The sequence below is a fragment of the Aythya ferina genome, assembly GCF_964211825.1.
Source record: "Aythya ferina genome assembly, chromosome: 21".
Lineage (NCBI taxonomy): Eukaryota > Metazoa > Chordata > Aves > Anseriformes > Anatidae > Aythya > Aythya ferina.
The window spans coordinates 491390-502704 of NC_140319.1; the positions used below are offsets into that span (position 1 = coordinate 491390).

The 11315-nt window shown below is 46.1% G+C and overlaps 1 protein-coding gene across 6 annotated transcripts; it reads right to left on the bottom strand.

Moving 5' to 3' along the window:
- On the bottom strand, positions 1 to 10758 carry PPIH (peptidylprolyl isomerase H). 6 transcript variants are annotated; one of them, XM_084495320.1, is made up of 10 exons: positions 10622 to 10758; positions 10445 to 10509; positions 9880 to 9903; positions 9320 to 9364; positions 7943 to 7985; positions 6033 to 6125; positions 4389 to 4476; positions 3557 to 3597; positions 2155 to 2243; positions 1 to 104 (listed from the first exon to the last, which is right to left on the bottom strand). In XM_084495320.1, the coding sequence occupies exons 1-9, from the start codon at positions 10685 to 10687 to the stop codon at positions 2175 to 2177; spliced, it is 534 nt and encodes a 177-aa protein (XP_084351446.1). In that variant the 5' UTR covers positions 10688 to 10758; the 3' UTR covers positions 1 to 104; positions 2155 to 2174. The 6 variants fall into 6 exon arrangements, with proteins under 6 accessions (XP_084351446.1, XP_084351447.1, XP_084351448.1 ...); XM_084495321.1 differs by having other exon boundaries at positions 1 to 194; XM_084495322.1 differs by having other exon boundaries at positions 1 to 1708.
- Positions 10759 to 11315: the final 557 nt, after the last annotated feature.

Below are 11315 nucleotides of genomic sequence, written 5' to 3' on the forward strand. Positions count from 1 at the left end.
TTGGTATTTACCACAATCCTTTATTTACATTTGAATGTGTTAAAAAAAATATAGATGCCAATTATTAAATAACTTCAGGAGAACGTCAAGAGCGCAGGTCTGGCCTGTAAAGAGGACAAGGACAGTGAGGGAAGTGGCTGGAACTGAAACTGCATGGAGCCAGCAAAGGCCTCCTAACCACCAGTGAAGGAACACTGAAACAAAGGAGAATAAACAGGTCCAAATCATAGAACCACAGAATAGTTTGGGTTGAAAGGGACCTTAAAGATCATCTAGTTCCAACTCCCTGCCATGGGCAGGGAGGGCTGGGACACTTCCCACCAGACCAGGTTGCTCCAAGCCCCATCCAACCTGGCCTTTAACACTTCCAGGGATAGGGCATCCACAGTTTCTCCAGGTAGCCTGTTCCAGTGCCTCACCACCCCTCAGAGAGAATTTCTTCCTTGTAGCTAATCTAAATCTACCCTGTTGTAGTTTAAAGCCATTACTTCTTGTCCTATTGCTATGCTCCCCAGTGAAGAGTCCCTTTCCATGAGGAATGCTTGATGGCCATCTGTAATGTCGTACAACAGCAGCAGGACTGCGCGGTGGCACTGAAGCGAGCACTGCCTGCTGCATGCACCAGGTCATGCCAAACCTGTCTACAAGACCTAGGGAACCAGGGAGTCTTTCTGGGTCTCCATTCCAGTCTACTTAAAACCAACAGCAGTGTTTGTTTCACCGGGCTGATTTTAAAGGATCTTGACAAATAACTGATTTAGCTGTCTGAAGCTGGGTGAGACAAAACCCATTCTTGCCCAGAGGCCACTGACAGGCAGCAGCATACACAAAGGCAGCTCCCAAGACCTGGTTAGGAAGTAAGCACGGTGGCACCAGCCGCACACCCACACCTTCCAGTCTCAAGGATGTTGACCACAGATCACATACAAAGGCTCCAAAGATCAACGGGTCTGGATCTAAGGATCCCACTCATGAGCACAGGTCTCTTCATCTGCAAGAAAGCCTGCTTAACAAGGTTGTGCCTATCTTCAAAAGCCTATAAATGCCACCAGAAGTACCAGGAAAATGAAAGAATGATTACATTCCCTATTGTCACTTCATCAAATAGGAGAAATATCTGAAGCACTGCAGATCTGAAAGACTTAACCCCGGCAACAGGGATGCATTTTCACAGGTAATTCCAGACACCTTTGGCAATTGTTTAACAAAAAGTCAAAAATTTTGCAGTTACTTTTTCAGCGCCTGCCTGCTGAAATTTGGAAAATCAGCAACCAAAAGCTAATACAGCAGATTTTTGACAAGCTGCAGCCTGACATATTGAAATCTGGTCAGACTTGCTAAAATGCTCATGTTGTTTTTTTATTTTTTTTTCTATTTTTTGTGTGTGTGTGTTTTTGTTGGTGTTTTTTTTTTTATTAACAGTGAAGTGGGCAAACAAATGTAAACAGAATACTGTACTGAGCTCAGTCTTGTAGCTACTGATTTAAACAAAACGAAGCCTGGGCCATAGTAAATGCTGGAAACATCTCCCTTTGTAATGACAGTGGTATCTTCCTGAATTAAGGTAAAGCGATGCAAAATGATAATCCCTTGGCCCTCCAGTGGTAACTGTCCTATGGCTGTAGTGAGCAAGAAGGCTCAAGTCTTCTCTTCCCCCAGCACTTCTTTTCTTGATCTTTGCTTGCACCAAACATGGACGCTCTACTTTCTGTAGAATTAGGAGAGTTCACCAAACTGCAGGTCAAAGTGAACCCCCTAATCCCTGCAAGTTGCCTGAGTAATACCAGCTGCATTCCTGTTGCAGGTCTCTTTTCATCCACTGGTTTCTAAAGCTGAGGCTCCAAGGCAGTCTAACCCCACCCAAGGCAGGGCTGCCATGACCCCATCTTCCCTCAGACAGCAGCCACAAAATCCTGTCCCTCTAATGCTGCCTTTGGTCTTTATGTAGCCTGAAGGGAAACAGCATCAGGGAGTTGAGCTGGTAAAAATTCTATTAGAATTATATTAGAGGTGTGTTTTCGGCTGGTTTCAGTGTCAGTGAGATGAGCCAACTTTATGCAGACTCAGATGAATGTGAAAACAAGCCAAGAGAAAAGTAAGAAACATGGCAGCCCATGTTTCACTTGCACTGGATGCCTCAGAAGACAGACTTACCACATTTCTGTTCCATTGCTTTACATTTCCCCACACTGGGAGATCACAACTGGCAGCTTGGGTTTGTTATTTGGACCTGTAGGCACATTCTGGGAACAAACAAACATAGAATGTTACACCTTATGAAAAAAGCAAACCCAGTGAGTGACAGGTAATTGAAGACTGGCTAAGAGGCATCTGTGCAACACCAGGAACATGGAAACTTAGAGCTCTGGGCAGCATATAAGCACCTTCACGTATCTTGGCAATGAACAATCCAGTGAACATTCTCGTACACCAGTTCGGCATACAGACCAGACCCTGATCCTTTGCATGGATAAGATGTAAGAGAGCAAAAACTGGGGAGCTCCTCGTGAGATACAACAGAGAAGATATCACTTAGACGTCACTTAGGGCTGCTCTGGTTTATGTACCTTTAAAGTTACCAATTAGAGCTGCAACAAGCAAAGTAAACTGATATTCGTACAGAAGGGGAATCCAAACAACAGATAGTCACAAGGCATCCCCTATTCTGAACCCCTTGTTCATGAAAGAGCAGCCAAGTCCAGGAGAACTTCTTAGTTAATTCCTTTAGTTTCCCACTCCCTGCAGTGATGTACATCCTATCAGCACAGACCACAACCCTTCTTCCATCAGTGCTTTTAGTGAAAAATGTTAGCAACAAAGGGCTAGCAACTGTATCATGCTGCATAGTTCCTTGCACGGGACCTTTTCTCAATACCTAACAGCTGGCAGCTCTGTGTTTGTCCCACTTTTTGGATTCTTTGATGGCCCTTGCACACAGTTCCCCACGCAAAGCAGGAGTGTACCATGAAGTCACTGTCAGCTGTATCGTATAAAACACTGTTTGTTAAGTCCACTCACCATCCTGCCATGACACCCAGTCGTGGTGTATTCCATACAGGGTAACCACCATGTCTGAACATATTTATCTAGAGCTCCTGGAAGCCCATCAGAAGACTTAACTTTTCTTATTACATATGCTGATCACAGATCAGCAGAACTGATGATTTAGTATCCATTGAACAATCCTAGGCAATGGCACAGAAGTGATCTGCTTTACTCTCTTGTCTGAGTTGCTGATGGAACAGCTTTTCAATTTAGCTTCCTGAACAAATGCAAAGCACTGCAAATAAAGCCACAAGAATAAAATCCCCACTCAAAGACTAACCAGCAACAACGGGATCACAGCATTTCTAAAGTCAATCTAAATGACAGACTTTATCACAACAGTTTCCTATTATCTTATTAACGATGACAACCAGTAACACCAGTTACCATCACTGGTATTCCCTGGTAACCGTTAAACAGACAGCAGGAGAGAACAGAAAAACCCTTGTTGCTCTCCCACGTGACTTTCCAACACAGACATTCACAGAGAATAAAGGCAAATTCAACTTACTTCAATTTTTCTCATTACCAACAGTCCATCAACGATTTTACCTAGAATGAGAAAATGGATCCACTTCAATATGGCCTGTTTCCACCTTTGCTGCCCTCCCCAACATGTATATGATTTTTTTTTCCTCTCCAGAAAGCACCATGCAGCGTATAGTAATTGGGCACTTCACGGTTTGCTACTGATCTCTAAACTGATGAAAGAAACAATCCCTCTTAAAACATTTGCCACATTCAGAACACATGCGTGTTTTCCCCTCACACTGGTGGCATGTGTAGAAAACTAGATTTTGAGACTTACCTCCACCAGTTGTAGTAAAATACAGCTTGAGCTGTACAACCATCAGCACATGTATCAACTCCATCAACACACTATGTGTAACGATGCAAAAATGGCAGAGAATAATATCAAGAGTTACTCAAGAATTAGAGGAAGTAGTAAACAGGACAAGAGCTTAACATCTGGCCTTGAAACCCTACAGCTCAAGAGGAAGTACATGGAAATGTAACTCCCCAGAACCACATTTGTTCTACAAACTCAGCTCAAAGCTCCACTCTCCGACAGTGGAGAAGAAAGGTAACCCTTCACCCATCTGCACTGGCATGAGGACTTATGTAGTAACATAATACACTGATCAAAGAACTGAATCTGGATGAAAGCTGTGAAAAAATGTTTCATTTCACCAGTGGTCCATCTCAGTATCTGGCTGCACAAATACCTCTGCTGGCACAAATGATGGGGAAGGAACAAGCAGTCCATGGCTGTTCATTTCAGCAGCTGTGCCACAGAGTGCATCCACGAGCCAGTATACCAGGCCTGCGTGACAGATACTCACCGAACACAACGTGTTTCCCATCCAACCAGTCACATTTGGAGCACGTAATGAAAAACTGACAGCCATTAGTACTTGGACCACTGTTTGCCTGGGGGTTGAGAATGTCAGAATACAAAATTAGGACTTCCCAAAGCTGAAGGCAAAGATATCGCATACAAGAAAGAGCTGTTGCTTAAGAACTAACCTAGGTTTTTTATTTTTTTTTATTTTTTAAGTTTATTGCTATACAAACCAAAGAAAACAAGACATTTATTTGCAGGAGAGTACCCTGTGCTTGGACACAGTGTACTACCAAGTCAGTCCTGCCAGTGTGTGCAAGAGCCACGTCAACTTCTTCTTATGATAATTCTACAAAGGCACCTTCAGCACAAGACTGTGCCGAAACCTGGGCTCCAGAGCATGTTCCTGAAAAAGGGCTGAACTTTTTGGTGATGAGTACTTACTGGCTGCAGTATTATCCTGGGGAAAACTGAAAGCCAGAAACCAGGACAGAAAAAAAAAGAAGCTGATTTCTGCTATTTGGAAGTTTGCCTAAGAAGAAAAAAGGTGCCTGTTATGATGGTCAGGATCAGAAAGCTAATGATCATGCCAACACAGGGTTCACAGGAATGGCATGATGCACTGAGTAATTCAGAGCTGAATGCAACACCCAGAGCATTTGGTCTCTCCTACGAAAACATCTCTGCAACACTCAAGTCCATCTCAATTTTTCCAAATCTCTTTTGCCAATCAGGAGACACTAAGGCACGTTTTTGTGCTGACAAGTGAATTGTGCAAGTCCTGCACCTAGCAGGGCTACAGGGCTGTAGCAGGGCTACACAGGACACAGTCACACTGGATCTTTTCCTTAGTGCCAATCTAAGGCTAATCCCTTTGGCTGTGATGGACCTTGGTTTGGCCCAGCAGAACAACTCCAGAGCCACGCTGCTTTAACACAAAGCTGGCAATACCAGCATGGCATCCCTTCTCACATACTGTGGTACACTGCCTGCTTAGCTGTGTTGTGACAGATCTGTTTGGACCATATTTTGAACAGGGTGAATATCAAATCCAAATGGTAAATGTCCAAAACAAGTAATTTTAAGGACAAGACAGCTAGAAGAGTGGAGGGAAAAGCAGTTGTAGTCAGGAACATTTGGTTCTGGCCCCACTTGCTTTCTACTCCCAGAAAACAGTGTATTGTTCCTACCAGACAACATGCAATGGTTGCAGTTTTCCTACAGTGTTGAACAGGAAGCATATGTTCTGAAAGATACCATGGTAACACTGTTATGGCTTTGAAACTCCCAAATCTCTCTGTTTCATCCTTGCTAAGGTCAATGTTTAATAAAAGTATCGGGGAAGAAAAAAAAACAGCACTTGCCACTGTTCAAAAACGTCAATAATCAAGCTACTCTGAAAGCTGATCAAACAAAGCCTGCCCCTGAACTCCAACAGGTAAGGAAAAAGGATGCTGCAGGATCAGGACTTCAGTGTTACTCGACACATTAACCCATGAGTAACCTGACTGGTACTTACAAAGCTGGTCTTTCAGACCTTATATCCAGTGATAGAGATTTCTGCTGTCTGGCAAACATTTTATACATTTAGGAAAAGCATAGAGAGAAAGTAACAAAAGCTTTTAAATCTTAATTTTATACTTACCATAGAAAGCAGACCAGGAGCAGAGTGTTTCAGCTTGAAGTTTTCGTCTGCAAAAGGACCTCTATATATACTGGCTACTCCAGTGCCATCTCCCTGCATCAGAGAGGGATTAGTCAGCTACAGCATTTGTTCTGTAGCACGAATTTCAAATAACCAAGCAAAAGCAGTGTTAAACTCAGCCCAAAATGGATGCTGTACTGCCATTTATATACAACAGTGATGAACATGTTCAGATGTTTCATTTCTGAAGAGAAACTGTGACTGGATTCTAACTACACAGTACATCATTTGTCATCAATATGCTGGCAGAAACCCAAAGAGATATAAGGATTAAGTCCAAGCCTCTCAGTGCAATGAAGTCATAGATTGCTTGGTATGGAACCACCTGGTCTTAACAGGCACTCCAGGGAAAAGGGAGGGGAGGAAGTATTGGCTGGTAGAACAAGGAAAGCAGAAGTGGAAGTGGAAGAAACTGGCTGATGTCACGCTTATTTCACCTTACTTTCTGTGACTCTGCTGAAAATAGGGAAGTGCCCCCTTTGTTCAGTTTTTAGCAGCTACTGTCTGCAAAGTCGCAAGCAAGGGCAGTTTCTAAAGTACAGAGCTTCTCATTTTTGCTGTACTTTCTACCAAGTTGAGGTATCTTGTACTTAACTACAAGTGCTTGCTCTCAGTCCTCAACGTATTTATAAATCAAAGCAGCATGGCCTGTAACTGCTGCAGATTGCAAGCTTTGACTGCTCATGAGGTTATGACTTTGCACAAGCCTGACAGACAACTCATAGAGATATAGCTTGTGGGATCACTGAAAGGCCGCCCTGACTTCTGGTCCAACCCTACAGAGAAATTCCTGTACAGTGCCAGCAGAGACTCTTCAGTAAAATGGCCTTAAAATGGTGCATTGAGGAACCCTTCAGAGAAAGCTGTGGAAGCAATGCAACCAGATACCTCTGGCATGGTCAGTTAAATTTACTATTCTGACTGTAATTTACCTTTCTGCGTTGATATTCTGCTTGCTTTAGCCCCATTTATTCTGGCTTGATGTACTCTGTCTCCCTGTATTGCCTTTCTACCTAACATATACTTTCTTTATTAGGCCAGACTTAATAGGAAAATAAGTGCTAATAATATAAGAGGCACAGCTCCGCATCTTTTGATGTGCTTGCCTAGTCCTTGCTCCTTTTCCTGCAGCATCACAACTGGGGACTGCCTAAATACCTGGTGTGGCTAAGCTGCCCCCTGTACAGTTAGTTCTCTCAGTGACTTTCACACAGCCACGTTTTGCATTTAAAAAAAAAATAATAATCTTTTACCACACCCTTCAGATTTCAAATAGTTCCAGAAATGAAGTAACTACTGGGTCTTAGGACAGTGAAGACTCAGTGGTCTTACAGCCTTGCCTAAATACCCTGCTTTTCCCCCCATGGTAACACTGCAGGCACAAATACTCTCTGCTATTTTTAGACAATTCACTAGCAAAAAAGTTAGGTTTGATTTAAACTCTCTTGCATTAGACACTCTGTTCCTGTACTAGGGTATTGTCTTCACAAAGACATTGGAAATCCACAGGCTCTCTTCCTGGGCAGACAGGAGAAAGGAGGACAGCAGGATAAAAAAAAAATAAAAATATCTCTGCAAGTTTAAAAAGCCTCTAGCTATACTGCCATTCTATTTTACAGAAGAAATATTATGGGGAAGGAGAAGATATTTTCACCCAAGACTACAGAGTTGTTTTCAAGTACATTACTATCTGTTGCAGTAAGTTGGTAGCAATGCTGTGAGGAAGCCTCCAGTTACCACCGGATGCCTCAAAACAGAGAGGGAGATACCACGAATCAGCATGGACCCTGGAAAAGAGTTGCATATGCACCATGTAGGAAAAAATACATAAGCAATATAGCAATACATACGTTTACAAAGTCACCTCCTTGGATCATGAAATCCTTTATTACCCTAGAAAAGTAAAATGATACTTAGTAGAAAAATGCCTCAAACAGCTTAATATGCATTAAAAAGAAGTTATGTCTTACAACACAGAGAAAGTCATCAGGGTCTATGAATGTTACAGTCTACAACCAACAGTGAATATTAACTACTGGTTGGTATCAGGTAATTTGGGTCTGTATCGGAGGAATGGGAGGGGTGTGCAGGGGTGGTAGCTCCTGGTGAAAAGAGACTGGAAGCTGCCCCCCATGACATATAAAGCCAGTTCCAGATGGCTCCAAAAGGGATTTGTCACTTGTCAAAGCCAACCCAACAAGCAATGTTGTTTGTGCTTCCATAATAACAAATTTAAGAAAATAAAAAGACACTAATTGGCAGCTGTGAGAGAAAAGTCAGAAAATGTGAGAGAAGAAAACCTGCAGACACCAAGGTCAGTGCAGGAGGTGCTTCGGGCATGCAGCACAAGTTCCCCTGCAGCCTGCGGAGAGGCCCCTGGTGCAGCAGGCTGTCCCCCTGCAGCCCATGGGTCTCCACATGGAGCAGATCTCCATGCTGCAGCCCGTGGAGGAGCCCCTGGTGGAGCAGGTGGATGTGGGGGGTGCTGCTGCCTGTGGGGAACCCACAATGGAGTAGCTCTTGAAGAGCTGCTGCCTGTGAACAGCCCCCACAGGATCAGTTTGGGAAGGATGGCATAGTGTGGGAGGGACCCCACACTGTAGGCAGGGCGGAGAGTGACTGTGGAGGAGCAGCACAAGGTGCTCCACTGACCACAACCCCCATTCCCTGTTCTTTGCACCGCTTAGGAGGAAGTACAACAGAGACTGAAGTTGAACCAGGGAAGAAGGGTGGGGATAGTGTTTTTAGTTTGCTTTTAGTTCTCACTATTGTACTTTGATATTAATTGGCAAAAAAATACATTAATCTTCCCAAAGCCAAGTCTGTTTTGCCCATGATGTTAATTGTGAACCACTTCACCGTCCTTATCTCAATTGGGAGCTGTTTTATTGCATCTTCTCCCCACCATCTTGCTGAGTAGTGGGAGAGCAGCTTGGTGGGCACCCAGCCAATGCCAATCCACCACAGGGACCATTGCTGTTCAACAAGAGACACAGATACATAACAGATACAAGGAAATGATCTCTCATCTGGCAGACCAGGAATGGAGAAACCCTCTGCAGTGACCTGTGGTATGCATTTGACAGCGTCCCCAAATCCTCCAGAGGAACAGTATTAGCCATGACCACCTACAAATGCCTCCTACACCAATAATGCCCTTGGGACAGGTCTGAAAATCACGCTTAACTCATACTTCTATTTAAACTTCTAAGCAAAAGCAGAAGTACCTGTGGAAAGTGCTTCCTTTATAACCTATAGGAACACCATCTTTCCTGCAAGGAAATAAAAAGGAAAATTGTTACCACTTACTGGGTATCCCAACACGAAACCCTCCCAGGAGTTTAGAGTCCTGAATGGTTGTCCTGTACATTAGGAACTCCCTTGATATACAACCCACCTCCAGCAGTGCCTGCTGGGTCCTAACATGCAGTGATGCTATCAGAGACCAAGGGAAACCCTGAATGGGCTCTGCACATTAAATGACATGGTTGCTTATGACACCCATCTCAAAATCTTAACAGCATACCGTTGTAATTTGCAGCACATACAGGTGGGATTTGCAGGCAATGTACTTTTAGAGCAACTGGAGTATGACCAAAGTCAAGCCCAAAGGGGAAAGTGCACCATCTCTGTGACCAACCAAGCTAATCACTTTCAGCAGAGCAGATTTCTGCAAGTCTTTCATTTTATAGCAGCATTGTAAAGAAAGCTTCCCAGTGGGCCTTCTTTCTAGTCACCCAGCCCTGTTTTTCTGAGTATGCTACTTAAAAGAATATAACCCACGTACCTGAATTCACCTGTACAAAACTGCCTGGAAAAGAAAAAAAATACAGAAGACCAGAGGAATCATCAGTAACTGCTCATCACTTCCATTTCTAAACAGAGCTTTGCAGAGATATTGAGGTTTAGGTATTTAACACTGAGATTGTAAGAGACAGTGAATGTGGAGCAGGACAGCACGTTCCACAGGGGACAGGGCATAATCACTTTTCCGGAACTGGGAAATCCACGTGGTACATCCTGTAATCAATGACAGAGAATGGGGTGGCAAGGAGTTTTTACCATGATGTTAAGGCACTCTCTTTAGTAAACACAGTGAGCGTATCAGAAGCTCCACAGAGGGAGCAGAGAGGGACCAGAGCCCTTCACCTTCAAGCCAGAAAGGCTCCGCTGGGGGTTAGGATGCTGCATGGTCACGGACAGCTCTGTGTGGACAGAGAGCTGAAGCGGGTGCAGTGGCCCTGACAAGCCGTCACTAACACCACAACACCCCTGCACCGTGAAGCCTCTAGAGCCTGGCTCCAGGCCGGCAGCCCCGTGCCAAGCCTGCAGGCCCGCCGGCTGCTCCTCACCTGAAGTTCTCCGCAGTTTTGGGCACGACGTCGGCGAACAGCTCGATCTTCATGCGGCCGACCTCCTGCAGAGAGAGAGCGAGAGCAGCCCAGCTCAGCCACCCGCCGCGGGCCTGAAGACCCCGCCGCGCCCCACCGAGCCCCTCTCCCCGCCCCAGGCCCGCCGCCCGGCGCCACCTGCCCGCCGATGGTGACATCGAAGAACACCACGGGGTTGCTGGGGTTGGCCGCCAGCACCGCCATGGCGCCCGGAAGCGGCAGCGGGAGGCGGGGCCGCGCTCCCTCGGGCGGCCGGGCGGGACGGCAGGCGTCACCGCTACGTCACGGGGCTGATGGCAGAGCACGTCACACCGCCATGACGTCACAGCAGCACGTAGCGGCCACTCGTTGCAGTGCCACAGCGCGGCCTGACGTCACCGCCGCCCTGTCACGGCCCCAGCACAGAGGGGCTGGGGGTGCCCCGGCTCCATCTTGTCCTGGCCGCCCGCAGCAGGGTGCCCAGGCCCGTGCCCAGGCATCTGCAGAGGCTCTCTAAGGAGGAGACTCCACAGCCCCTCTGGGCAGCCCGTGCCAGGGCTGCGACACCAGCACGGGAGGGCTCCCCGGTGCTCGGCTGGGACCACCCGGGCTCTAGTTTGTCCCGTCGCCCCTTGTCCTGGCACCGGGCTCTGCCGAACAGGGCCTGGCTCCGTCCTCCGTGCACCCTTCAGGCCCACCAGGTCCTTCCCTGCCAAGCTGCTGTCCACTGGGTGTCCCCAGCATGTCCCGGCGCTGGGGTTGTTCCCAGATGCAGGCCCTTGAGCTTCTTCTCCTGGTTCAACTTCAGGAGGTTCCTGCGGCCCATTTCTCCAGCCTGCCCAGGTCCCTCTGG

Excerpts from the sequence above, each read along its gene's own strand:
- PPIH (XM_084495320.1), bottom strand. The coding sequence starts at position 10,687 with ATGGCGGTGCTGGCGGCCAACCCCAGCAACCCCGTGGTGTTCTTCGAT. Across the intron at positions 9,904-10,444 it reads AAAACTGCGGAGAACTTCAG|GCAGTTTTGTACAGGTGAAT; the intron begins GTGAGGAGCAGC and ends TTTCTTTTCCAG. Across the intron at positions 9,365-9,879 it reads TTTTGTACAGGTGAATTCAG|GAAAGATGGTGTTCCTATAG; the intron begins GTACGTGGGTTA and ends ATTTCCTTGCAG.